Raw genomic sequence first — 24,588 nt, forward strand, 5'->3', positions numbered from 1 at the left:
GATTATGAAGAGGGGAAACGAAAGATATCTCCCTGTGGCTTGGCTGTGGCGGAAGCGTGGATGCAATGGCCCGTGCCTCAGCCCCTGACGCGGAGAGATGTCAAGCGCGAACCGCGCGTTTGAGTCGAGTATTATATTAATGCGACCAGAAAAATGATGATCCCCATGCAGCCATGGACTTTGTAAGATACCCCTTACTGGAGTTGTGAGCATTGCTAATAATCAATAAAGTGGTCACGCTTGATAGCGGGCACTTCTCTTGCCCCAGCTGGCAACAAAGCCTCGACGAACAACCCAGAGAAGCGTCTGGCACGCTTCAAGAAGGAGTACAGCCAGCTTCTGGTTCGTAAGAGTCGACTTGGTGAAAGGATCAAGGCTGACAACTTTTTAGCAAATATGGCGTGGGGCTTCGAATCTATCAAGAGACCATGAAGCTGCCGAGAACATCCGGGACAGTCTCCAACAGCTTACAGCAATCATCAGCGATGAATCCCGACGGCCTCTCCCGCATCCGTGCATCACTTTCGCATCCGCGAAGCAGATCTATGTACCCATAGGAAAGATTGCTACAACTTCATACAATGAGTGGATTATCAGAGAGGGGGTGGCATTCTTTGCAACTCTGATCGACAGTGAAGAGGAGGACTTCGTGGAGAACGATACATTTTCTCATAGTTTGATGAGTCTTCTGGTTCGTATTACTGGGGCAAATAGTATACGTCTAGGATCGGACACGGAGGTCGAAGTAGTCGAACTATCATTCAATATCACGACAAAGATCAGACTTGATCCGGAGATTCTACCAGCTTGGTTCACGGCACAGGAGAGAAGTGATACTTCAGAGGATGGGCAGGATGCCCATGAGAAGTTTACTGGGAAAACACACAAGGAAGATTTCCCACTGTTCTATCTGCTGATAGATTATATCCATCACGAAGGCAGAATTGGGGACTTTGCGAGGACGGGACTTCTCTACATTATCGAAGCAGCATCAAGTTCGGTTGCTTTGGAGCAATGGATTGTGGAGAGTGATCTCGCAACTTTAATGGCAACTGGTCTTGGGGCTCTGTATAGTCAGCTAAGCCGGAAGCTGGTCATTGACCATCCGCTTGAAGACTTACCGCCAATTCTTGCACTATCAGATTACCAGCAGCCGCACACGACTTCGGAAATCGTCAGTTCGTCTTCTCCCGACTTTCAAATGCACATGGAAACATTTCTGTCACATTTAGTGTTTTGGCAAGACGTCCTCAACCACTGCAAGTCGGGTGAGGTTAAGCAGACGTTACTGGAACATTTCCAAGTTATATTCCTCCAGCAGTTGCTGTAAGTCTCCTCTGCTGGTTCTATGTGTTTCGCCCTGACCATGTTGCAGTTACCCGTCACTACTTGAATCATCAGATGTGGACGGGGGTTCATCTGTTGCTGTTCTCACTTACCTACGTAGAATCCTTGAAGCACTGGATCATCCAGATATGATTCATCTGATTCTGCACTATCTCCTTGCTCTACCAGACACAGCTCCAGCCCCGTCAGGATCAAGAGCGTCAGTCAGTGCCGCAAGAAAGCGAAAGTCTATGGATCTTGCGACCATGATGTCTACCCAAGTTGAAGCAGCATCAACTCCGGCACTGTTCAACTTGGTTGATCTGATTCAAGCCAGTCTCCGATCAATGAACGAGCAAACAATATCTGTGACACTGCAATTAGTTTCTGTCATCTTAAGGAGGCATCACCGCTATGCTGTAACAACTTTACTTTGGACAAGCCAGACCTTGGCCGACGGACCACAGCGGACTATCGGTGCTCACGCAATGGAAATGGATTTCTTACTCGGCCTTGCCGGGACTGTAGGAGGTGATGATAACTTCGACGACGTCTACGAAAACCATATCAAGGATTGCACGAGTATGCTAGAAAGCCATGCGTGCTCAATTACTTTGATCGCTCCGAAGTCAGCGGGCGGCACTACAAAATTTACTGGGTCACAAGCAACTATTCCTGGAGCACCGAGAGACATTCGATCGCATACTCTACGACCAGAAGACCCCATGTTGAAGACACTGATCAGTATACTAGCCAATTTCTTCGTCAATTCTGTGGAAACGAATTTGTCTCTTACTGGCTCTATTATTGACCTGGCCACATGCGGCTTCATGAGAATTGACGGCTGGCTACTACCAGACCCATCCAGATATGTCTATGATGAAGACGAAGAGGAGGATGCTGTTGACGACCCTCTGCTTCTGGGTCTCGGAGATCCTATGGAAGCAGAAGAGAAAGTGCAAGTTCGCCTCCTGAAGAAAGCACGAAGGACACCTAAATGGTCCGAATCAGAAGCTCCAACTATGTTGAAGGAGCTAAAGAAGCTCGTCGATCAAATTTCAATGTATCGAGCTGAGATACCACGCTTCGATGAGCTGCTCCAACAGCGTCGTGAGGCGTTTCAAGCTGCATCATCAGCACATGCCACTCCTATCCCAATCCGCCAGCAAGCTCCTCGCTCTAGCTTCGATTCTCCCTCCCGATCAGTATCGCCACCACGACCTTCCGCCCTTGATGCTCTTGCCCAGCGTATCTTCCCTGAACTTGGCACGCCTTCTCGGTCAAACTCTCCACGGGGTCGTAGAAGCCAGGAACGTAGCAGTGGCATGAGTGGAGGATATGGATATGCCACACCCACATCTTCGCGCAATCCTATACCGCCACCACAATTTCCAATGGGATTAGATCACTCTTCGCGGGGCAGCTCACGCGCATTCTCATCCAGTCCACTGCGAGATGCGGAGAAGAGTGCGAAAGGGGTACCAGCCAGTCAAGCCGCCGCATTTGCAGCTGTTGACCAGAGCATCCTTGCCAGAAAAGTCTCACAGCCGATTCCCAAGAACGAAGTGTCTCCAATCCCATTCCCCAATCTGAAATCTTCAGGCGAAGACGGGAGTGCAGAGAGTAGTGTAGCTGTAGCGGACGACTTTACATTGCCTGCAGATACCCATAGTGCTGAGGAGAAGATGGTTAGCGTCAACCATGTTCTTACGAATGTTATCATACTGCAGGAGTTCTTGCTGGAGCTGGCGGCTTTGGTGCAGGTCCGGGCGGGTCTTTTTGGAGAGGTTACATATGTTTAGTTTGTTTTGTTGGTTAGTCAAGAGATACCTTTTTGCGCTTTTCACTTTTTGGATCTTGACTCGAAATTCTTGTGTTTCTTTTCTGGTTTGTATTTGCTCTTGCCATTTGTTCACGTCCGGTTGACCTTTCTCTCGGCTTCTTATTGAAAAGTTTGCCCATGCTTTCATGATACATTTGTCGCAAGTATATTTGCACACAGAATCAAGTGCCTCTTTGGAAAAGCCCCAATACCATCTCCAATGCTTTCAATGCCACTTCATGCTCGTTCACATTCCCGCGACTTGCGTTCGTTCCCGACACCATGGCTTGCATTTCGACGTCCTGGGCTGCTGTTTCAACTTTAGTGATTTGAACTGGTATATGCTTGGAAAAGTAAATTGCCTGTCGGAACGCTTCGGTCGTGTCTAAAATACAGTGTTGCGAACATAGCTAAGATCGCGAGTACTGTCGCGGCAAGGCCGAAAGCCAGGCTAATTTTGTCGCTTGTTGTAACTAAAGGCTTGTTTAGCAAGAGATGAGAATGACAAGAGCGAATACTTACGTATGACTATTATCGAAAAACGGCTGAGGATGGCGTCTAGTTCTGAAAGAACTCAAGTTCACGGGAAGAGAAGTTGGCTTGAAACCAGCCATATGAATACATGTCTATCACATCCCTGTCGGCCCCTGTCGAGAGGGCGAATCGAATCGTGTTGTAGGTAGTGTCTTGCGTGCGAGCTGGCGAGTGAGCAGGTCGCTTCTTATGGTTCGCTTCGCTTTGGGCGAACCACCAGCTCAGGAGGCTCCTCTTGCTTTGGTCATCCCTAGCCCACGGTGAACTGACCCCCTTGGGTGCACAGCTACTTAAGAACTGCATGCATCGCTCAAGCAACACCATTATCTCCATGATGAGTGGTCAAGTGTTGCAAAATGATAGTCTCGCTGTGCAATCATTCTGTGCTTTTGAGCCTTTCGGCACCAAATAATATTCAACCTTCAAATTTAAGCGCCATCCGAAGTGCATCAGAGGACTTTCTTATGACTGACCATCATATGGAAGGGAGAGACTCCTCCCAGCTGTTATGATTGATTTGGCGAACCCATCCCATGATTTACACTAACACGTGATTGTTCAAGAGCTCTCAGCCATAGCTGCCGAGGCTGAGGTAGACACTTGCGGTGTATATATGGCAAAGCCTTTTACTTTTCCTGTTGATAAATGACGGGCAGATTTGCTACTATACGTTGTGCTAAGCCCGGCTCCTGCGTTGACATTCCTTCATTGTGAAAGTCAGGATACTTCGTTTATGCTGCATAGAGGATTACAGGTTGACAACATAGCTGGCATTCAGACTCGCTAGTAAGGAGCTGACCGTGTATATCGATAAAGGTGATTGCTAATAACTGCTGATGCACTGGATTACAGATCAAGTATGAGAAGTGCGAAGGTCATGCTAGCAGAGCGAGAGACCATGAATCCCAAAACCTCGGGGAGAACAATCGACAAGTTGCGATAACAAATTTCTGAGGCGGGTTTCTGCCTGTCCCGGACTTTCCAAGCAGTTTACCACCATCTCTTTGTCAGATCTTTGACTTTCGGTCCCCAACCGCCATCTTTCTCAGCATCATCACTCTTGTCCTCCTCATCCCCTCCACCAACCAAACCAGTAATCTTATCCTTAACATCACCCTCCACCTCTTTTGCACCATTCATGCAAATCACCCCCCAACGGCGCCGCCATCAACGACCCCAGCAATCCCAAAATGGTACCCCCAAATCCCGCCAAGCTCTTCTGATCCATCGTAGACAGCAACACGTCACCCCTATTGACACCACTTCGGCGCAGTCACACCATTATACCGATCCTTCAGAAACCCAACCGCGCCGCCAGCACCAGCGAAAGAGGTGGCAGCGTGGTTCTCAGCTTCGTGACGGATGTGTTGGAGAGACTTGATGTTTTTGGAGCAGTAGGCGTTGATGAGTTCGTCGTTACTGGAGATGGGCATGACTTCGCCTTGGACAGCTTGATAGAAATACATGGGAATTTGCGGGACGCGTGTTTACCCATGATGCCTGCTTTCTCAATGATATCTTTGACGAGTGGCTTATCCAGAACCCCTTCGCCAAAGCGGAAGTATGGGAATATGTTCTTGTTGCTTAAACCTTTCCATGACTTCAGAAGCGCATAGGAGGAAAGGAGACATGAACTAGGTTCGCTTCTCGGGGAATGTCTCTTGGTGCAGGAGTTTGTTGAATTCCTTGGTCTCGTAAGCCTTGTGCAGACCGAGGAGACCTGCTGGGCCGAAACCCGCGTGAGGTGTTTTGTTGATGATGTGGATGGTTGAGTTGATGTTGCTAATAATGCCTCCTACTGCTGCGCCGAGGATTTTGAGCTCTGGTGCGTAGCCTAGCTGCATCTCTGCTGCCCATTCTGTGTGAAATTTGACGATCTGAGTATCGCTCGGATGGAATCTAGTGTTGCATATCCAGCTTGAGGACCAGAACCGAAAGCTGCTTTGCGGCCTTCGTTGTTGGGGAGGTTGACGTAATATCCCTCACTAAGAAGACCAGCTTCGAAAACATCCGATTTCGAAAGTCCAGTGTTGAACTTTTTCCCTTGGTGGAGAGCATAAGAAGTAGCGCAGTCAACGGATGACGAATCCTCGAGGTCTTGATAGGAAATCAAGCGATAATTGTTTGCTGCTTTGGGGATGAGCAGGGTAGTGACTGCGGTGTCAGGTTTGCCTTGAGTATTGATCGTCCTGAATTAGATCTGGTACGCGGAGTGAAGATTCAATGGAATGTTTCCGAATGCTGCGAGAGGTCCTGGTGGCTCTCGGTGACGGAGGAATTCTCCTAGAGGTGCCTTCTCGTAGCCTTTCGGGAGGCTGTAGAAATCATCTTTGAATGGAGGAGTCGGTGCTCTTTTGACATTTGGAAATGCTGAGACGGTAGATAGAGAGAGTATGGTTGTCAGTGTCTGGAGGGAAAAAGAGATGGATGACATGCTGAGAGTCAACCTAACGTTTGGCAGATCAAAATTTTATCCAGGAGTACTAACAAGGAGTGCCCAGGAGGTCGATAATATATGACTCGAAATCCGCTCCACTTGAAATCAGCACTATAATCTCCGTTGCTTACGTTATTTGAGTTGATAGCATATTTCCATTTGATAATCGAGTACAATGACATTGTCTGGGACCTACCAAAGTGCCATGGATCCTCTCGCCAATCCTCGTTGGAATCTGCTTCGGCACAACAATCATCTAGACTTCAAATAAATCGAATTCTGAAAGTATGGAGCCATCTGCCACAACCTTTCAGAGGTAGCATGGGTTCATAAGGCTGCTATCTTGCATCTTGACAGGACGCGTGGGGAAGCAGAAGTTGTAATAGGGAGCCTGCTCGCTTGAACGAAGTCCTTGGAGAGTTCAACTAGCGATCAGCAGTACCCTGAACATCGAAAAGAGCAATATCTAAGATCAATGAGGATGCAGGTAATAGCAGCAAACCCTTCAGCAACATGAAAGTCCAAGAGACCTTGGTAAGACAAGGAGATAGTCACGTGCTGAGCAATGTTTGACATGCTTGTATCCGGCAAAGCTTTGAGGCAAGAAACAGGGTAGATGGATTGCCCCCCTGATTACGGAGTTTTGCTGCCACTAGCAACTGTTGGCACTTGCCTTAACTTTATCGCTCTTGCGAAAACAATCTGAAGTTATCACAAGCAAAGATGCAGGTGGATGAAAAGGGGTAGCTCAGCCGATGACTAAGCCAAGCGGCCGCGCTTCAAGCAGCCTCATGGTATTGACAATGAGACAAGCCATTGATTGCAGACAGACCTACTTGCGATAACCTTCAACATCACCGTTGGAGACCGCTTAATCACAACACAAGATGGCAGACCGATTCCCATCACTCGAGGAGTTTGACTCCGGTGGTACGCTTCCCCCCCTCTCGATTCTCAATCCCCAGATGTTGCGACCAATCTGTCTTGTATGGGGCCCAGCTTTACTAACACAATGTCCGAACAGCACAAACAGAAGCTCAAGGCTCTTCCGGCTTTGAGGGAGATGATTTCCTGAGTCGCGAGAAGGCGCTCTTGGGTGACGACGCAGACCAGTTCGCTACCGGCAATGACAACTCAGCGTTCGTTGAGGATGGAGAAGATGACTTGCTCGGAGGTGGTGGTGCCAGCGGTGGTAATGAGGAGGTCACCGAGTTCGAGAGCTCATTCCCATCAATCGATACACAAAACGAGGTATGCCATATTCGGATTCATCTGTCCTTGGAAGTGGTCGGGCAGGATAGGTCTGGAGAGAAGCACGAGGACTAACTCTTGGCCAGGGCGTCGCACCAGGCGGCAGCATCACCAACACCGGCCCCTTCCAATCCCAACAACCATCCTACTACGCACCTCACGCCGCAGACGAAGAAGAGCCCGAGGTGATCAAGCAATGGCGCGAGCGCCGGGATCTCGCCCTGCAAGACCGCGAGGCCCGATCCGCCGAGCGCAAACAGGAGACCGTCAAGGCCGCCCAGCAGAACATCGACGACTTCTATGAGAACTACAACTCCAAGAAGGAGAAGAGCATTGCTGCGACCCGCCGCGAGGCAGAGCAGTTCTTGGAGAGTCGCGAGGATACGTCTGCAGGTGGAACGAGCTGGGAACGGATTGCGAAGCTGGTTGATTTGAGTGGGAAGGGTGCGAGCGGCGGTGCGAGTGGGAGTGAGAAGGCGAGATTCAGGGAACTTTTGATGAGTTTGAAGAAGGATGAGAAGGCGCCGGGTGCTACGGGCTATTGAGAGGGTGGTTATTGCTGATGGTCAACTTCAATTAACGACGTTGATGACTTTGAGGATTGATCTTGGTGGCTGCTTCTCTATGGTGGTATTGTAAGATATGAGTGCGTGCATTGCTGGTTGTATCTTTTGCGCAGCCTGGGTCATGGATATTGGACTATGGGGCGTTGAAAATACACGGCACATATCAAGACAACTTCGTGACATTTTGCCTGTGCTACATTTGCCTGTGATATCTTATTGAAGTCTAACGTGCTGAGTAAATTTTATGTTCAATGGTATGCGTCGCTCTCGCTCAAATTCATACTTTTGGTCCGCTGTTTCTTCAACCCTGCAAGTTACTATTCTGGGTCTTCAGAATACTTGCCTGAAGAAGCAGCGCTCGCCTTGGCGGCAGCTCGCTCTTGTTCTTCGAATTCCTTGAGTGCCTGTTGACCTTCTTCGGTGGTAGCGTCAATAATCTGCTCTTCAAGAGACAGCATTCCGCCCTAATTGCATCAGCGAGAAGGCTTTGCCTGCGATACTATGTGACTTACCTCGCCCAGTTGGCCAACAACTTCTTCGGCCTCCTCCACACTCATCTTACCCAATACTTTGTTAACCTCGTCCAAACTTCCACTCTCCAAAGCTCTCTGGAGGCCAGGTGGGAAAGCTTCGAACAGTTTCCTTGCTTCGACCTCTTCTGGGTTCTCGCTTGTTGGAGGTGGAATCTTGATGTTGATGGTCGTTCCCGGATCCACAGCATGTAGCTGGATCTGCTCAACCCCACCGCTTCCATCGGCTTCCTCTTGCGCTCTCTGCTTCTCAAGCTCCTTTGCTCTGACTTTGATACGAGCAAAAGTAGATTGCACGTCGTCGAAAAATACTTTCTGTGCCTGGTGACCTTGAGTTGTGATGCGCTTGAAGAACAGGCCAACACCATCTCGTCCTAGAGCTCGGCAGTACTGTAGCAGAAGACCTTGATGAACACATTGTCTTGCAAAGTCCTCCTTTCCTTGAAGAGCGCTGTTGAAGGCCATGACGAGTAATCCGTCTGTTTCTCTCTCAGCTAGTACTGCAGGATGCTCGAAAATATATTGTAGGCAGGTTCGGTAGTCTCCCATCTTGATCTTCGCAAATGCCTTACCGAGCTCTGTTGGCTCCATCTCCTCTTCGTCGTCATCATCATCCAGACGTGGCTCGTCAACATCGCCATCAGCGCCAGAAGATTGTGGATCTGTGTCTCTAGCAGCTAGGGAATTTGGGTTCAGGACCTCGACTGCCTGGACTTTCTTGGTTGTAGTCTTCTTAGGTTCCGGCGCAGGGACGGCACTGGCTTTAGTAACGTGCGAACTATTGAAGCCGTCGTGCAAGCCTTCACTTGTGATTTTCCTTCCTTCCTCCACCTCCAGCTTATTTAGCTCCGCCAGCAACTGCGTCTGCAGGCCCTCCACCTTAGTTCTATGTGCCTTAATCTCTGTGACGTATGCTTCATATCGGTCTGAGTCTGCCGGCTTATCTTCATCAACCTTTGCTTTGACTTGATCAACCAGTGCCGCCATCATCTTGGAGTAGCTTGGAAGCTCCTTCTCCTGGGTGTGAACACCAACTGGTGGTGGAGGAGGTTTGTCACCATCTTCCGATGCTCCCACTGATTCCATGATAGCTTGGAACACCAGCTCATCCGGACTGCGGGTATCCGCCTCCTTCCCATGCGATTCTAATGCAGTGAGGAGGGCGTTAATCCGTTTGAGAAGGCCATCGTTGATAATACGCTCGTATTTGTATGTCTCGATTTGGTTCTTGCGCTCGAATCGTTGTTGATGGATCTGATTTTGTTTGGCTCGAATAAAGGAACGTTTGTCCACATTGGGGTGGACTTCGATATCAGAATCGTCGCTCAGCTCCAGAGCATCCTGATATTGTCAGCCTTGAGGTTCAGCCTGGCGGGCTCGGGAAACTTTGGAGAATCAGAACGTCATGTTCTTCCTGTATTTACTTACCCATTTGCTGTAGTCGACGGGCATTGTGATGAATTTTCTATTTCCAAGTAGGAAGAATCTGTGGTGTTTATGTGGAGAGAGGTGCGGTGCAAGGGAACTTTCGAAACATGTTCTCCAATCGAGTGGAATATTCGATAGCGAGGCGTCCACTGCAAAATACCCCACGGTTGCCCAGCCCACGTGCATAAAGTTATGCTGAGGCTTCGCGTTGTGCCAATCACAGCGATGACGGAAGCTAAAATGCTCTAAGAGACAATTGTTGATTTCAAAGTCCGAACTTCAACATTCTCTTACCCGCATCACCATTCAGCATTCGCAACACACTCAAGAGGCTCAGTTGACGCGACAATGGGCCTGCGACGACCAGGCGGATCTGATCTTTATCGGTGATATCAGTGGCTCTGATACACTTTTGGGCACAGTACAGAGTCCGCAATGCGACGAACGACGGTACTCCGAGGTCATGGATGCGGCGCTGTGTTCGAGAGAGCTTCAACATACTTCTCAACGCCGAGTCCAATTGCGAAAGTCGTGGCTACTCGACTGACCACCTCAGCAACTCCTCAAATCACGAAACGATTTAAATCTAGCCTCCATACACCACCAAGGATACCACCGACACCTACCCAACGGAACCGACCTCTCGCAAGTAAGCTTATTGCGCAGCCAAAACTAGGCCTTTCGCCGCAATGGAGACCAGCAGTTGCACAGTTGCGGCCTTTCAACAGCACGTCACATCTACAAGAAGCACCGAAACCCGCAGATCGGCAAGATCTAATAGAGAAGGAGAAAGCGAAGAGACAAGAGGAGGAGGACCTAATTGACGAGCAAGCAGGATTTGCAAGAAGTGAGAAGGCATCCAAAGCAGCTCAGGTCAACTTGAGTGCCAGGCTGTCTAGCAACAAGGCACCGGGAAATTCCGCTGGGCTGGGAGAAATATGGAGGTTGATCAAGATTGCAAGGCCTGAAGCCAAATGGCTAGGGCTGGCCTTTGCATTCTTGCTGATTTCTTCAAGTATTACTATGTCGATACCTTTCTCCATCGGAAAGATTCTGGATTTGGCGACGAAGGATCCTTCAGAGGGCAGCACTCTGTTCGGATTGCAAATTGGACAGTTCTACCTTGCTCTTGGAGCCGTTCTCACTGTAGGAGCAGCAGCGAATTACGGGCGAATCATCATTCTTCGGATTGTGGGAGAACGCATTGTCTCGAGACTTCGATCGCAACTCTATAGACGGACTTACGTACAAAATGCGGAATTCTTTGACGCGAATCGGGTCGGAGATCTTATTTCACGCCTTAGCTCCGATACTGTTATCGTTGGCAAGAGTATCACTCAGAACCTCTCAGATGGACTAAGAGCGATCGTCAGTGGAGCGGCTGGTTTTACTGCAATGGCTTGGGTCAGCTTGAAGCTGACAAGCATTCTTTGCTTGATGTTCCCACCCGTGGCAATCGGCGCATTCTTCTATGGGCGAGCAATTCGAAACCTGAGCCGAAAGATTCAACGAAATCTCGGAACTTTGACGAAGATCGCGGAAGAGAGACTCGGAAATGTACGAACAAGTCAAGCATTTGCAGGCGAGATCCAAGAGGTCGGACGTTACAATCATCAAATCAAGAAGATATTCGCGTTGGGTAAGAGGGAGGCACTCATAAGTGCGACTTTCTTCAGTTCCTCAGGATTTCTTGGCAATATGACCATCTTAGCTTTGCTTTATTCAGGAGGATCCATGGTCAAGAGTGGAGTCATCAGTATTGGCGATTTGACATCATTTCTGATGTACACGGCCTATGCTGGGTCCAGTTTGTTTGGTGTTTCCAGCTTCTATTCCGAACTCATGAAGGGTGTTGGTGCTGCCAGTCGTTTGTTCGAGCTCCAAGACAGAAAGCCAACAATTCCTGCTACTGTCGGAGTGAAGGTCAAGTCCGCACAAGGAGTTATCAAGTTCTCGAATGTCTCTTTCGCCTATCCGACTCGTCCTGCAGTAAACATCTTTGATGGTCTCGACTTCGAAATCCCATCAGGAACAAATGTTGCTATTGTCGGACCCAGTGGTGGAGGAAAATCCACGATTGGGTCATTGCTCTTGAGATTCTATAATCCCACCGAGGGAGCTATCTCCATCAACGGAGTGGATATCTCCACTATGAATGGGAAATCTCTGCGTCGCCGTATTGGAATGGTCGGACAGGAGCCAGTCCTTATGTCTGGCTCCATTGCGGAGAACATTGCTTACGGCAAACCACATGCATCTCGAGCAGAAATTACCGCCGCGGCAAGAAAAGCAAATTGTCAATTCATCAGCGACTTCCCTGATGGACTGGACACTTCAGTTGGTGCTCGTGGAGCTCAATTATCTGGAGGTCAGAAGCAAAGAATTGCTATTGCCCGAGCGCTCCTCAAGAATCCTGATATTCTGATTCTGGATGAGGCTACTTCAGCATTGGATGCCGAATCTGAGACACTGGTCAATTCTGCCTTAGCTGCATTGCTGAGAGGCCACAACACTACCATCTCGATTGCTCATCGCCTGTCAACGATCAAAAGATCCGACCATATCATTGTGCTCGGGAATGATGGAAAGGTGGCCGAGACTGGCACATACAACGCTCTGTCAAACAACCCTGACTCGGCGTTCTCCAAATTGATGGAGTGGCAGATGAGTGGTGGCGATGCCGCTGACAAACGAACCACAGACCCAGAAGGACATCTCACAGAAAGCGAGCAGATCGCAGACGACCTAGCTCATCTGGAAGATGATAGCGCAGACGAAATCGACGAGGGGGTAGAGGTACGAAAAGCAGACCAGACCAAAACTGAAGCCGTTCTAGAGAAGGCAGGGAAGCAAGCGAAGTAACGGGTGTTAACATTGGATTGTGAATAATTGGGGCACCACCCATGCCGGAGAGCGTTTTCTTTCCGTCTTAGTTGGGCGTTTTGATACACATGCATGCATTGGGAGGCGGGATATGGCTCTAGGCCAATTCCCTCTGATGGAACTGGACGATCTCGGTCCACTGCTATGGGATCTGTACTATACTCCACTCGTATACCTGATAGTAGAATTTAGATAATATTCTACTTCATGGCCTGGGGGTTTCATCCATGAGAACATTATTATCTGGCCAAATCCGCACAAGGTAACAAGGCAATCTGGAACGCCCCAGTCCAGTTACGAGCAGCCATCTTGCAGACACCCCGCTCAACAAATATCTCATTCATCTGTTGATTGGTAATTTATAATTACTTTATTCAACAACTTCGAATTTTTGTTGGACACAGACAATTGTTGTTGATTTAGGTCCCCTTTGCTTTCGCTTAAGCGGTGCATGAAAGCAGCTGGAGGAAGTCCATCACCCTAACCTACAAGTATTGCAGGCACAATTCTCTACCTTTCAATCGACTTCTAAACCTCGGCTTCTAATCTCTCTCTCCTCTCCTTTCTCCATCCCTCTCCATAAAGCCACTCTAGAACCAGCAACGGACTCGTCCCTGCCGTCACTGCCGCAAAGGCAAAAAACGTATTCTGCACTCCGATTCTATCGATAATAATCTGAACAACCGCTACACCAATCGCACCTATAGAACAACGCATCAGGTTGTTGACCGCAGTTGCGGAAGCCGACGCTCCAGGGTACAAGTCAATAACCAATGCACTATTAAGCGAGAATACAGCTGTTGCCGTATACGCAATGAAAAATTGGAGGATAAGAGGTATTGCGAGGAGGTTAAGGTTGAAAGAGAAGCCGTATGCCGCAGTTGCTGCGATAAAAATCGAGACGATCCACCAGATATTCCTAAGTCTGGATCTCTCGATTGGGAAGTCAACTAGATCTTTCTTATTCAAGATCGTGTCATCTGGTATGCATTGGGCGATGCGGTACTGGGACTCAATGACTCGGTAATCATGGTCCATGAGATAGCCGGTCACATAGGAGCCAATAACGCAGCCGGCGCCGTTGGGTAAGAACGCCAATCCGACTTGGAGGTTGTTGAGGTGAAAGCGAGATTGGAAGAGGGAGGTTGTGCTAGATGTTACCATGCTCCAGACCGTGTATACGATGCTACCGAAGAACAGCGTGATAAAGACGTCCTTCTCAAAAAGGAATTTCAGCGGTGCGATGATGCTGGAGAGAGTGACCTTCTTTGCAGGAGTTCGGTCACGGTCGATCAGAATATCGGATGGTGGAGAGAACATGTAGATAAGTGGCCGATGGATTCCGGACAGACGTAAAGCACCGTTCCCGGCGATAGAGCGCAGGGTTTCAGGGAGGAGGAGAAGAATCAACGAGAGAGCGATTGAGCCGAGGGCGAAGAGGAACCAGAATATTGAGCGGAAACCAAGGAATTGTGTTAGAATCCCGCCAACGACAGGACCGATCGATTGGCCCATCATCCGGACTATGAAGAATCAGTGAGACATTGCTTCCCGTTTTGATGTGGAGAGTAAACACTCACTGCCGCCAAATATGCCGATAAGCCCACCGCGTTCACGAGGAGTTGTGATATCTCCAATCACACCGGCACCTGGACATTGTTAAAGTCTGGTCTGCAAGACAAGGCAGAACTATCCTACCAATTGAGATTGTTGCAGCACTTCCGGCTGCTTGAATGCCTCGGAAGACCATCAATGATGCAAAGCTGTTGCTGAATGCCAACCCAACATTGGCTAGGAGGTACACGACGAAAGTGCCTGTAATCTAATCAATACTACTCTCAAAATTTGGAACAAGATTCGATTACTGACCGATGAAAGTGATTCGCCTCCCTTGAGTATCTGATAAAGGACCCCAAAATGACGGAGCGAGCCCCTGGACGACCATATACACCGTGATGGTAAGACTGATGAGTGATATGCTGGTTTTGAGATCCTGTCCGATCGTTAGCATGGTATTAGTTCGTCAGAGGATATTCCGTCCATGGACATACCGTAGCAATCTGTCCGAGAGCGGGGAAATATATGTTGCTTGAGAGCGGGGAGAACAACCCAGCAAGAGACACGATGTACACGAGCTGCTTTTTCTTTCCCAGAGTGAAGACGTGATAGGGAGGCTCCGGCAGTTCTTTGTCGAGGCTGTAGGAACTACTCGCCAACGATTTGACATCGTCTTGCGGAGAACTGGCTTCTTCCAGGTCATCGATATCGTGCTCTATTGAATATGAAGGTTGTGAACGACTGCCTCGAGGACTTTCGAACGTGTTGAAGTCTGCGAAGACTAGAATACTTTGTCTATTCCATGCTGTTGATGGGATGCGGGACTTTCTTGCTATCACCCACCCACTGTAGACTCTACTCCTGATGGCTTGAGGCCTTGACTGTTTCTGGATAACTGACGTGGGCTCATCAAGAGACTGGTTGGTTAACGCCGATAAGGTTCTTGCGTGAGATGCTGGAGGTGGTCGAGCAACAGAATCCATTGTTGATGATGCTGTTGCAGGGCCACGAGAAGGCGATAGGAGGGAAAGATAGGTCAGGACTTGGTCTATCAGGTATAGAAAGCCTTGGCTGAACTTTTTGAGGCACTCAGCATGCCCTGCAGACTTGGCAGATTCTGAAAGATTGTGATGATGGATAGATAGGAATCATGGGCCAGTGTTGAGCGCCACAAACATTACTTGAAGACTTCGTACTTCTGAATTTGAAGTCTACTTTGTATTAAGTTTGTCTGATCGCAGAACAGTACGATGAGATATAATTAGTAGTTAGGGAAATCGTATAAAGTGACAACAGAATGACATTCCAGCCGCACTAACTCTTGCTCTGGAGACAATGGACCCTCATGTTTGAGGCTCACGACTAATGCGCAAACGATCTGATATCCTAACGAATTTTCAAATCAGGTCTGATAGGGTGCTGTGCCTCCAGTCAAAAAGAACGGCTGACAGCTTAATCCGGCACGTACGCGTATGTTTCCGTTCCGGAAAACATATTCATGGAGACACCAGTCACTTGACGTAGCGGTTTGAGTGGTCTGGATGTTCGGTTGCCGCGTAGGCTCTCCGTAAGTAAACTGTATTGACTCTGGTGTTGTGCGACAAGTGGCTAAGAAGCTTTTGAGATGAGGATGTTGAGGTTTAGAAACGATGCAAAACAAGAAAAGCCGCATCCCCTAGTAGTGACATCGCGGCTATCGTTCTATGGACTGCTCGAGCCATCGGGGAGCGGACGCACGTTACATTGACGCGGAGACGCCAGGAGCCGAGAAGAGCCTCCCCAGGTCTTGAGAAATAGACGAGTCGATGTGGACGCCATGATTGCGGAAAGCTTGTATCGACACTCGCTTGAAACAAAGCTTGGTTCGCTTAAACTGGAATATTGACACCCGACCGTCGCAGGACTTGGCTAGGACGACGCCCGGAAACGGAGGATTTACGCTAGCTCCAGGAGTCGAAATAAACTTTGTTTCCGACTATGAGCTAGTACGGATTGAGAGAGTTTTGTTCTATTCTGAGATGCAAGTGACATTCGAGTAACTCTTTTCATGATGGATGCGGTTCTGCATGCGCCGATTACCACAGATGTGCTCGCAGCAGCGCACGGCCTTGCCGATTTGGTTGAATTGACAGACAGGGACGTCCCCGGCGCAACTTCGATTAGTGCTAACATGGTCTTGTGGCTGTTTCTGAGACTTCCTCAGATATTCCGAGGATATATAGATGACCTGCGGCTCTTGGCAGTGACATTCTGATGGATTCCCGTGGTTTCCATTGGCCCTCGGGCCATGATGCTCCTCACGTCCAAAAGCTTGGTCTTTTGTGACAGATGCCCCAGGATCTCCTTATCAAGTTGCAGAAAAGTTGCCTCCGCTGAGTTGTCAGTCTTGTCTAATTGTTATGTTCCTATCTTGATCAAGGTGCTCACCATCTCGGTATTTTCGTCTCGCAGACATGCCTCACTTTACACGATGGCCCCGAGCCGTTACCCTGATTACTATTCTTCTCTCTCTGAGTAAGAACGTCATAGCTCAAGAGAAATTGCCAACCTTTGGGGATACTATTCAGATTTTAGGTTCTGTGAGACAGCCCTTTGAACAAGCATACATCTCCACACTTTCTAATTAACAACAGATGGAGAGAACAGACCAAGACTTCCAAGATGGCTTGGCACTTGATCTATTCTCTCCTAAGAATCGGACCCTCGTTGTGAGGCAAAATACTGCTCCACTCGGTGCACAATTCGTAACCGGCACCACTGGAGAACCTTTCGTCGCCCTGTCGGGCTACTCGTACATAATCCAAATGAACGAGACAGCCACCGACCTTATCGCAAAGATCGAGATCCCATATGACCCACAACGACTCAATGCTATGGGAATCCAAGAAGCAGACACCTATGTCGGGACGCTTGCACCGGACAGAAAGAGCTGGGCAATCGACGACGCAAAACGTAATGTCCACCGGAGCGAGAACAACACGAGGATTATCAAAATGACGTCTCTCGATGGAGAGTACTTACTTTTAGGGAGAAAGACTGTTGACACGTCCAATATATTCGTCCAGTACGGTCAAGGCGTTACTCGAACGGTGAATTTGACGGGGGGGCCTGGCATCCAGGAAGCAGAATTCGTTGATGGCTTGCGATTTTCCGTGCAGTCTAGCCAAGCCTTGATGATAAATGTCGACCTCAAAGAAGGAGTCGATTCCAGGAGTTTACCCGCGGGTACGCAGTCTTTGAACTCCTTCGCTTGGGTTGTAAATACCAGCAACCCAAATGTAAGAGTGGAGGCACAGATGTTCGTACCATGTAAGTCCTCTCCATGGTAGGCAGTTGGCAAGTCTTAGCTGATGATTTGAAGTCAATCGCAACATGCTCGTTGCATTGCGACCAGCAGGGTCGTCGCCGTCAACTATGTTGACTGTTGCCAAGCGAGCTCTAAACGCAACCAACAGCCAGTTCACACCTGTCTACAAAGATGCGCAATTTGTCCGAGAGCTTCCTGAAGATAGGATACAGATTCCCGGAATGACGGAGCTGGATGGGCAATATGTCATCTTGGTTACTGAGCCTAAAGCTGTGGGTGGTACAAGTAGTGAGTACATAATTTTCAAAGCTCACCTAAGCGATTGAGACTGGGCTGATTGACGATGTATTGCTAGGTCCCCTACAGACACCAGTGATTATAGCCAGCAGGAGAAGATCCACTGCGGCAACTCGTATGAAGTTATGAAATGATACAGTCGAGCTAAGTGGTCATTTGTAGAGGACATCTACAGGAACGAGCCCCGAAGCAGTTTAGCAACCGGGATGATTGGCGGCAGTGTCAGGGGTAGGATAAGAGGAGAAGCGACGATACCGTATGGACCAGTGATAGGAGTTAGTTGTTTGATAGCGCGAATGAATCTAGAAAGGAAACTCTTCTTCATGTGTATCTCAAGGCGTGACAGTGCATGTCTGGTGGGGGAGAAAGAGACTTCTGATGCCAGTCCTGACACGCTGGCGGATGGATGTGTTGACTGATCTACCGTTTGCGGTCCGAGTAGTATCACGTCCAACTCAAATGAAGATGCCGAGGCCAGAAGCCGGCCTGGACGAAGTATATCGTAGTGGAGAGTTAACCCAGGAGTCCGTTACAGAGAGTGTGGAGGTTGTCAGCTGCCACTCTAGCTATCGTGCCGGCTCGAGCTCCGCAACTTGTTACTGGAACAGAAAGGTATCTCTCATTGGCTCCAAGAGTATGCTGCACCAGTTTGCTGTTTTCCCGCCTCTTGTGATCAGTTACGTTGCGTCCCAATAATGCTGCCAAGTGGAGATTTCCCGTCATGATTTCTTTCCCAGAAAATGACAACAAAAGATGAAGGCTTCAACAATCGGAAAGCTTGACTATCCGGTTCAGAATAAACAAGAATAGTGGTGCGTAATGTCTGGGATCAGTGTGCAAAATAGATACAGCTTTCTTTGATGACTGACAGTCACGCAGTTTCTTCGTGTCGAATTTCTGCAGGCTGATGTGCATGGACCAGTTACTGCCACGAGTTTCCGGCACCCCTACACAAGCCAGGGGATGGACATGCCGGAAGGAGGATGGCGCCGAAGCTGCCCTGAGCTTGCTTTGACGTCGACATCATAACCATCACAACCCAGACAAACAATCTCTTGCGACGATATTAGAACATGCCTAAATCAGGAATGTATTTGACAAGGCCCGATTCAAATACCAAACAGTTATTGTCCCTTCAATTTACCCTGTTCTAAACCACCGCAAGCCTGGATACTGTCATCTATCTCTCCTCTCTCTGCCAAGATAGGACCCCAGGTCAAACAGATGGTATTCTTCGCTCCCTGCATCGTTCTGGGGACTCTCCGATGCTATTGCAGCATATTCCACAATCCAGTCGCTTATTACAGGATGTACATCCCTCGTGTGGTGCGTTAGAGTGGCTGTGGAGTCTGTCAGTTTGGGTGAGGGATTTGCGGGATTTTCTCTCTGGCATGGTGAGCCAACAAGCCTCGATAGCCGCCCCCCAGCCAACCCTTTTCATTGTCAAATTCCAGCACTTCGTCCCAAGAATGACAGGGGCGCAGCAGTACTTTTGAATATCCCCAGTATTGTAGGCAGTCAAAGCCCTCCTTGCTCGCCAATGAGCTTACGGACAAGCTGACTGCCCGTTGACGATCTGCCTCGTTGCAAGCTCGTCGGTCCATCTTGAACCGTGCCAACCTCATGTAGGATGCTGAGTCTTCTTTCCCGGCCATGAGGGATTTTCTTTGTTCCAATTTCACGATCCACATCCAGGCCTTGTCAAGTTGTCAGGCCAGATGATGGGATTGGGAACGAGGTAGGCCTCGATTTGGGTACGCTAATTGCGGTGATTGAGAACAAGGAGAATTATTTATGGTGGCTGTCAAACAGGTATAAGTCCTCGTGTCCTGATTCTCAATTTCGCTCCAGCTTAAGTCGATCTAAAAGAACGCTGTGAGCTTGCTGTTGCGGCCTTCCAGCAATTTTTCCTGCCGCATCCGAACTTGACATCGATATAACTGTTGGCCCAGCTCTACAATCGCACTGTCCCATTCCTCCCACTTGGCCAGAAAAAGACCCCAAAACCGGCAACATGGTCGAGTTCAGCGATGACCAGCAAAAGCCCGCGCGTATTCAGTGGAGTGGAGGCGATGTTGAAGCTGGCGAAGGAAGATCGTATCCTAGACTACAACGATCCAACTCCAACATGTCTATCAGCAGTGCTCGTAGTAGAAGAGGCTCTATTGAACCTGCCGCCATACTCCCCATCCAGTATCGAACTGTGTCTTTCCAAATCTCCGAATCAAACCAGAAAGATACCACAGACATCAGGAAAGCGAAAGACTCTGCTGCCAAGGGTATGAACCAATGACTTCTGTGGTTGTGCTTCATGCACTGATGAAGACTTAGAACTTGGTGATCTTGACTGGCACACGATAACACCAGAGGACGTTTATTCGCGACTTTCGGTATCTCCAACCCAGGGGCTCTCCTCAGAACAGGCGAAACGACGTCTGACAGAATATGGAAAGAATGTCCCCTCTCCTCCTCCAACACACTATTTTCAAGCAATATTTGGATATTTCTTCAAAGGCTTTGGCTCAATCCTTCTTGTTGGCTCTATACTTGTCTTCGTCTCATGGAAACCGCTCGGTGATCCTCCAGCCCAAGCTAATCTGGCACTGGCAATTGTCCTCCTGGCTGTGTTCTTCATTCAGGCGGCATTCAACGCGTGGCAGGATTGGTCTTCCTCTCGTGTTATGGCATCTATCACCACCATGCTACCAGATAGTTGCTTGATTTTACGAGATGGCGCAAGGGTCACTGTTGTGGCAAATGACATCGTGCCTGGAGATATCATATGCATTAAGGCCGGCAACAAGCTCCCTGCCGACGTCCGCTTTGTTGAAATATCTTCCGATGCGAAATTTGATCGATCCATTCTCACCGGTGAGTAGTTTTTATTGTGGTCCACAAGCGCTGCTAATTTGTTGCAGGTGAATCTGCACCATTGCCTGGTACTGTCATGACCACAGATCTCAACTATCTAGAGACAAGGTGTATTGGCCTTCAAGGAACCCATTGTATATCAGGAAGCGGTATCGGTGTTGTGGTCTCAACAGGAGATTCGACAGTTTTTGGCAAGATTGCTAAACTCACGAATGCACCAAAGACAGGGTTGACTCCTCTGGAACGCGAAGTCCTGAACTTCGTCATCATCATCTGCTGTATCATGTTCGTCATGATACTCGTAGTTATCATAGTCTGGTATGTTCCCCAATGGCTTTTTCAATTCTTCGGGACTGAGTTGCTCAGGGCCGCGTACCTGCGCAAATCCCATCCTGGTTGGATCTCGGTACCGCTCTTAATCGTTGACTGCGTCTCAGTCGCGATTGCATTTATTCCTGAAGGCTTGCCAATTGCATTGACAGCCTCGCTCACAATCACCGCGAACGTTATGAAAGCAAACGGCATTCTATGCAAGTCCCTGAAGACTGTTGAAACCCTTGGCTCTGTCAGTGTTATTTGTTCCGACAAGACCGGTACTCTGACCAAGAACAAAATGTTCGTCACAGAGTGCAGTGTTGGCATGCACCATATGACGCCAGAATCTGCTCGCGATCAGAACACGGAAGGATCACAGACAAATGCCGTTGCACAACTTCGTTCCGTTGCAGGACTCTGTAACTCTGGAGAATTCGATGCCGCCACGTTCAATCTGCCTATTCTTGAGCGCAAGATCAACGGTGATGCCACTGACCAAGCCGTCTTGAGACTCTCGGAAACCCTTGGATCAGTCTCTGAGCTCCGCCAGATGTGGAAGAAGACATTCGAGTTAGCATTTAACAGCAAGAACAAGTATATGGTCAGAACATTTCAGCTCGAGCAGAAAGAAGGACTTTCTCTTGCTTTATCTGGTTCGGAAGCTGCCAGTTTTCGAGATGATGATACGTAAGTGTCGCGTCTGTATACCGTGGAGGATGCTAATGATTCTTCAGTCTTCTCTTGATCAAGGGTGCCCCAGACGTCCTAATCGGCCGCTGCACCAAGTATATCACCATGGAAGGAGAAACTAAAGTTCTCGATGACACAACACGGAACACAATTGAAGAGATAAAGAACACGTGGTCGGCCGAGGGCAAGCGTGTTATTCTCCTGGCACGCAAGACAGTCTCCAAAGAACAATTCCAATCTCTTCCTTCTTCGAGCCACTTCGAAGACGAGGTAGCAGAACACGCCAGGACGGGACTTGCCTTGGTCGGTATTGTTGGCATTGTCGACCCTCCTCGCGACGAAATCCCTTCCGTCATCAAGACATTGAGGAGAGCCGGTATTCGAATCTTCATGGTACGTGCAACTGTCTCACTTTAGGTCTCAATACTAATTCATGTAAATCAGGTCACCGGAGATTTCGCACTCACAGCCCAAGCAATCGCTGCAGAATGTGGCATTGTCACGAATCCTCCTCACCAAGTCAAGAATGTATCTGCACTTGCTAGAGATGATAGCTACTCCGTTTCTGGAGAATCGATTCCCGAAGACAAGGTCATCATGCACGTGCCGTCAAACTCTGAAGCAAAGTCAACAATCGTCATCAGTGGTCCCGAATTGATCACTCTGAATGAACATCAATGGGATCAGTTGTGCAAGTATGATGAGATTGTATTTGCTCGTACAACGCCTGAACAGAAACTTCGCATTGTCCGAGAATTTCGTAAGTTGTCTCGGGTTCCCATCGACAAGCAGATGACTGACTCCTTCACAGAATCTAGAGACGAAATCGTTGCCATGACTGGTGACGGCGTCAACGATGCCCCATCCCTCAAAGCAGCAGACATAGGCATAGCTCTTGGCAGTGGATCCGACATCGCCATCGAAGCCGCAGACATGGTCCTCCTAGAATCATTCTCCGCTATCGTCGAAGCTGTGCAATACGGGCGAGTAGTGTTTGACAACCTCAAGAAAACAATCGCCTACCTCCTACCCGCCGGCTCCTTCTCCGAATTCTGGCCCGTCATGACCAACGTCCTCTTCGGCATCCCCCAGATCCTATCCTCCTTCCTCATGATCATCATCTGCTGTTTCACCGACTGCGCCGCAGCAACTGTCCTCGCCTATGAGAAACCAGAAGCTGACGTCCTCCTTCGTAAACCTCGCAAGCCGAGGACGGATCGTCTAGTAGACTGGCAGTTGATCGTCCAAGCTTACGGCTTCATCGGTATCATCGAAACCACCTGCTCGTTTGCCATGTCCTACTGGTTCCTCGAGCGCAAAGGCATCCCTTTTTCAAACCTTTGGTTCAAGTATGGGAGTCTGCCGGATACCATTGATCCCGACTATGCCGCGCAACAATATAATGTTGCGTCCAGCATCTACTTCATCAATCTCGTCGTCATGCAATGGTTCGCCCTCCTCGCACTCCGTACTCGTCATCTTAGCATTTTCCAGCATCCACCACTGTTCAACAAAATGACACAGAATTGGTATTTGTTTCCTGCGATGGCATTTGCGCTCGTTATGGCGTTCTTTTGGCTGTATGTTCCCAAGTTCCAGAGTGTGCTTGGGACGACGGAGGTCCCAGTTGAGCATTTCTTCTTGCCGGCTGCTTTTGGTGTGGGGATTTTGTTTTTGGATGAGGCGAGGAAGTGGTGTGTTAGGAGATGGCCGGGTGGGATACTGGCGAAGTGTGCTTGGTGATGTTTATTCTAGGAGGATGGATGAAGTGGTGGTGGAGTGGAGATGGTTGAATGGTACTTCAGATTTGATTCTTCCATTATGGGAAAACATTTGCCTCGTGTACCACACTCAATTCATTTAGCTTCGTTTGTAATAGGATCAAGCAGTGTGCAGATGCGATGAACTGGCTTGTACAAAAAGGGACTGCACCCCTATCTATATTCTTAATGCTGTCAGGGCAGCTTCAGCAAGCAACCATAACAGGAGAGAAAAATCTGATCCCGGCCGCCATTTCTTCCCAGACCTTCCATCAACTTAACAAAGTTCAACAAAACCCAAAAAATTCCAAGCAAGTAATTCCCTAACCCCCCAATTGGTAGTTGGCCTGCGATCCGCTTGAACCCAAGTTCGGCCGATACGTTAGGACATGAAATAAGACTTAACTCAGCTCATCGTTGAATCATCAAAACAAAATGAGACGAAGATCTGAAGTCTAGATTCCTCCCAGCAAACCGGTTCCGAGGTTGAATATTGTGGTCGGCGACCACAGTTTCAGCTAGTCTTACTCCCGTTAAGCGAAGTCGCCGGACACATCATCATCATCATCAATAGGATCCGCGCCTGACAACAATGCCATGCGGCGAAGCAATACCATCCTCTGCATCTCGGAACATTTTCATCCTGGCAAGTCATCAAGATAATGCACTGTATCGCATTAATAGCTGTCCTGGCGCGGGCCGTACGGGTACAACACTGTACTCAAGTCACATCTCGTCCTGTGCAGCCCGAGTCCCGAGCTATGACTTCTCCTCCCCGAAGATGGAGTAACATAAGCTGGCGGTCCGAGTGTGACAAAGAAATGTAAAATTAAGTCGAGTAGGTACCGAAAGAGCTTCTTTGTTCCAACTTTGTTCCAAAGCCGGCCTTTGACGTGTTTGCTCCTGGCTGCTGGGTGAGATATGTGGAAATGCGGCGAGGAGCTGGACGTGGGGTCTGTTGGCTGCATGTTGTTCGGCGACCTCCACGCTTGAGATCGTCCCCTTTGAGCGCTA

General features: G+C 48.9%; 10 protein-coding genes across 11 annotated transcripts; 5 read left to right on the plus strand and 5 right to left on the minus strand.

The window, feature by feature from the left end:
* Positions 1-111: 111 nt before the first annotated feature.
* ONS95_010145 (uncharacterized protein) lies at positions 112-3,174 on the plus strand. 2 transcript variants are annotated; one of them, XM_058503717.1, is made up of 4 exons: positions 112-182; positions 232-342; positions 392-1,326; positions 1,376-3,174. In XM_058503717.1, exons 1-4 carry the CDS (start codon positions 174-176, stop codon positions 3,126-3,128), a joined length of 2,808 nt encoding a protein of 935 aa, XP_058360430.1. In that variant the 5' UTR covers positions 112-173; the 3' UTR covers positions 3,129-3,174. The 2 variants fall into 2 exon arrangements, with proteins under 2 accessions (XP_058360430.1, XP_058360429.1); XM_058503716.1 differs by lacking the exon at positions 112-182 and having other exon boundaries at positions 320-1,326.
* Positions 3,175-4,932: 1,758 nt separating this feature from the next.
* Positions 4,933-5,148, minus strand: ONS95_010146 (uncharacterized protein; the record flags this gene model as incomplete). Its single annotated transcript, XM_058503718.1, has 1 exon — positions 4,933-5,148. One exon carries the CDS (start codon positions 5,146-5,148, stop codon positions 4,933-4,935), a length of 216 nt encoding a protein of 71 aa, XP_058360431.1.
* A 168-nt stretch (positions 5,149-5,316) lies between these two features.
* ONS95_010147 (uncharacterized protein) lies at positions 5,317-5,526 on the minus strand (the record flags this gene model as incomplete). Its single annotated transcript, XM_058503719.1, has 1 exon — positions 5,317-5,526. The coding sequence occupies one exon, from the start codon at positions 5,524-5,526 to the stop codon at positions 5,317-5,319; it is 210 nt and encodes a 69-aa protein (XP_058360432.1).
* Positions 5,527-5,876: 350 nt separating this feature from the next.
* On the minus strand, positions 5,877-6,116 carry ONS95_010148 (uncharacterized protein; the record flags this gene model as incomplete). Its single annotated transcript, XM_058503720.1, has 1 exon — positions 5,877-6,116. One exon carries the CDS (start codon positions 6,114-6,116, stop codon positions 5,877-5,879), a length of 240 nt encoding a protein of 79 aa, XP_058360433.1.
* An 890-nt stretch (positions 6,117-7,006) lies between these two features.
* Positions 7,007-7,915, plus strand: ONS95_010149 (uncharacterized protein; the record flags this gene model as incomplete). The annotated part of the gene is made up of 3 exons (XM_058503721.1): positions 7,007-7,049; positions 7,144-7,370; positions 7,457-7,915. The coding sequence occupies 3 exons, from the start codon at positions 7,007-7,009 to the stop codon at positions 7,913-7,915; spliced, it is 729 nt and encodes a 242-aa protein (XP_058360434.1).
* Positions 7,916-8,253: 338 nt separating this feature from the next.
* On the minus strand, positions 8,254-9,918 carry CDC37 (hsp90 co-chaperone Cdc37; the record flags this gene model as incomplete). Its single annotated transcript, XM_058503722.1, has 3 exons — positions 8,254-8,400; positions 8,449-9,807; positions 9,895-9,918. The coding sequence occupies 3 exons, from the start codon at positions 9,916-9,918 to the stop codon at positions 8,254-8,256; spliced, it is 1,530 nt and encodes a 509-aa protein (XP_058360435.1).
* Positions 9,919-10,329: 411 nt separating this feature from the next.
* On the plus strand, positions 10,330-12,756 carry MDL1 (ATP-binding cassette permease mdl1; the record flags this gene model as incomplete). The annotated part of the gene is made up of 1 exon (XM_058503723.1): positions 10,330-12,756. One exon carries the CDS (start codon positions 10,330-10,332, stop codon positions 12,754-12,756), a length of 2,427 nt encoding a protein of 808 aa, XP_058360436.1.
* Positions 12,757-13,305: 549 nt separating this feature from the next.
* ONS95_010152 (uncharacterized protein) lies at positions 13,306-15,317 on the minus strand (the record flags this gene model as incomplete). Its single annotated transcript, XM_058503724.1, has 5 exons — positions 13,306-14,300; positions 14,358-14,426; positions 14,476-14,592; positions 14,647-14,770; positions 14,829-15,317. 5 exons carry the CDS (start codon positions 15,315-15,317, stop codon positions 13,306-13,308), a joined length of 1,794 nt encoding a protein of 597 aa, XP_058360437.1.
* Positions 15,318-16,967: 1,650 nt separating this feature from the next.
* ONS95_010153 (uncharacterized protein) lies at positions 16,968-17,663 on the plus strand (the record flags this gene model as incomplete). Its single annotated transcript, XM_058503725.1, has 1 exon — positions 16,968-17,663. The coding sequence occupies one exon, from the start codon at positions 16,968-16,970 to the stop codon at positions 17,661-17,663; it is 696 nt and encodes a 231-aa protein (XP_058360438.1).
* Positions 17,664-18,976: 1,313 nt separating this feature from the next.
* Positions 18,977-24,520, plus strand: ONS95_010154 (uncharacterized protein). Its single transcript, XM_058503726.1, has 7 exons — positions 18,977-20,217; positions 20,270-20,809; positions 20,857-21,127; positions 21,176-21,811; positions 21,859-22,207; positions 22,259-22,574; positions 22,626-24,520. Exons 1-7 carry the CDS (start codon positions 19,953-19,955, stop codon positions 23,555-23,557), a joined length of 3,309 nt encoding a protein of 1,102 aa, XP_058360439.1. The 5' UTR covers positions 18,977-19,952; the 3' UTR covers positions 23,558-24,520.
* Positions 24,521-24,588: the final 68 nt, after the last annotated feature.

Source organism: Cadophora gregata (genome assembly GCF_030347475.1).
Source record: "Cadophora gregata isolate MNR1 chromosome Unknown scaffold_4, whole genome shotgun sequence".
Lineage (NCBI taxonomy): Eukaryota > Fungi > Ascomycota > Leotiomycetes > Helotiales > Ploettnerulaceae > Cadophora > Cadophora gregata.

Excerpts from the sequence above, each read along its gene's own strand:
- ONS95_010145 (XM_058503717.1), top strand. Across the intron at positions 343-391 it reads AGGAGTACAGCCAGCTTCTG|CAAATATGGCGTGGGGCTTC; the intron begins GTTCGTAAGAGT and ends ACAACTTTTTAG. Across the intron at positions 1,327-1,375 it reads ATATTCCTCCAGCAGTTGCT|TTACCCGTCACTACTTGAAT; the intron begins GTAAGTCTCCTC and ends ACCATGTTGCAG.
- ONS95_010154 (XM_058503726.1), top strand. The coding sequence starts at position 19,953 with ATGGTCGAGTTCAGCGATGACCAGCAAAAGCCCGCGCGTATTCAGTGG. Across the intron at positions 21,812-21,858 it reads AGTTTTCGAGATGATGATAC|TCTTCTCTTGATCAAGGGTG; the intron begins GTAAGTGTCGCG and ends ATGATTCTTCAG. Across the intron at positions 22,575-22,625 it reads TCGCATTGTCCGAGAATTTC|AATCTAGAGACGAAATCGTT; the intron begins GTAAGTTGTCTC and ends ACTCCTTCACAG.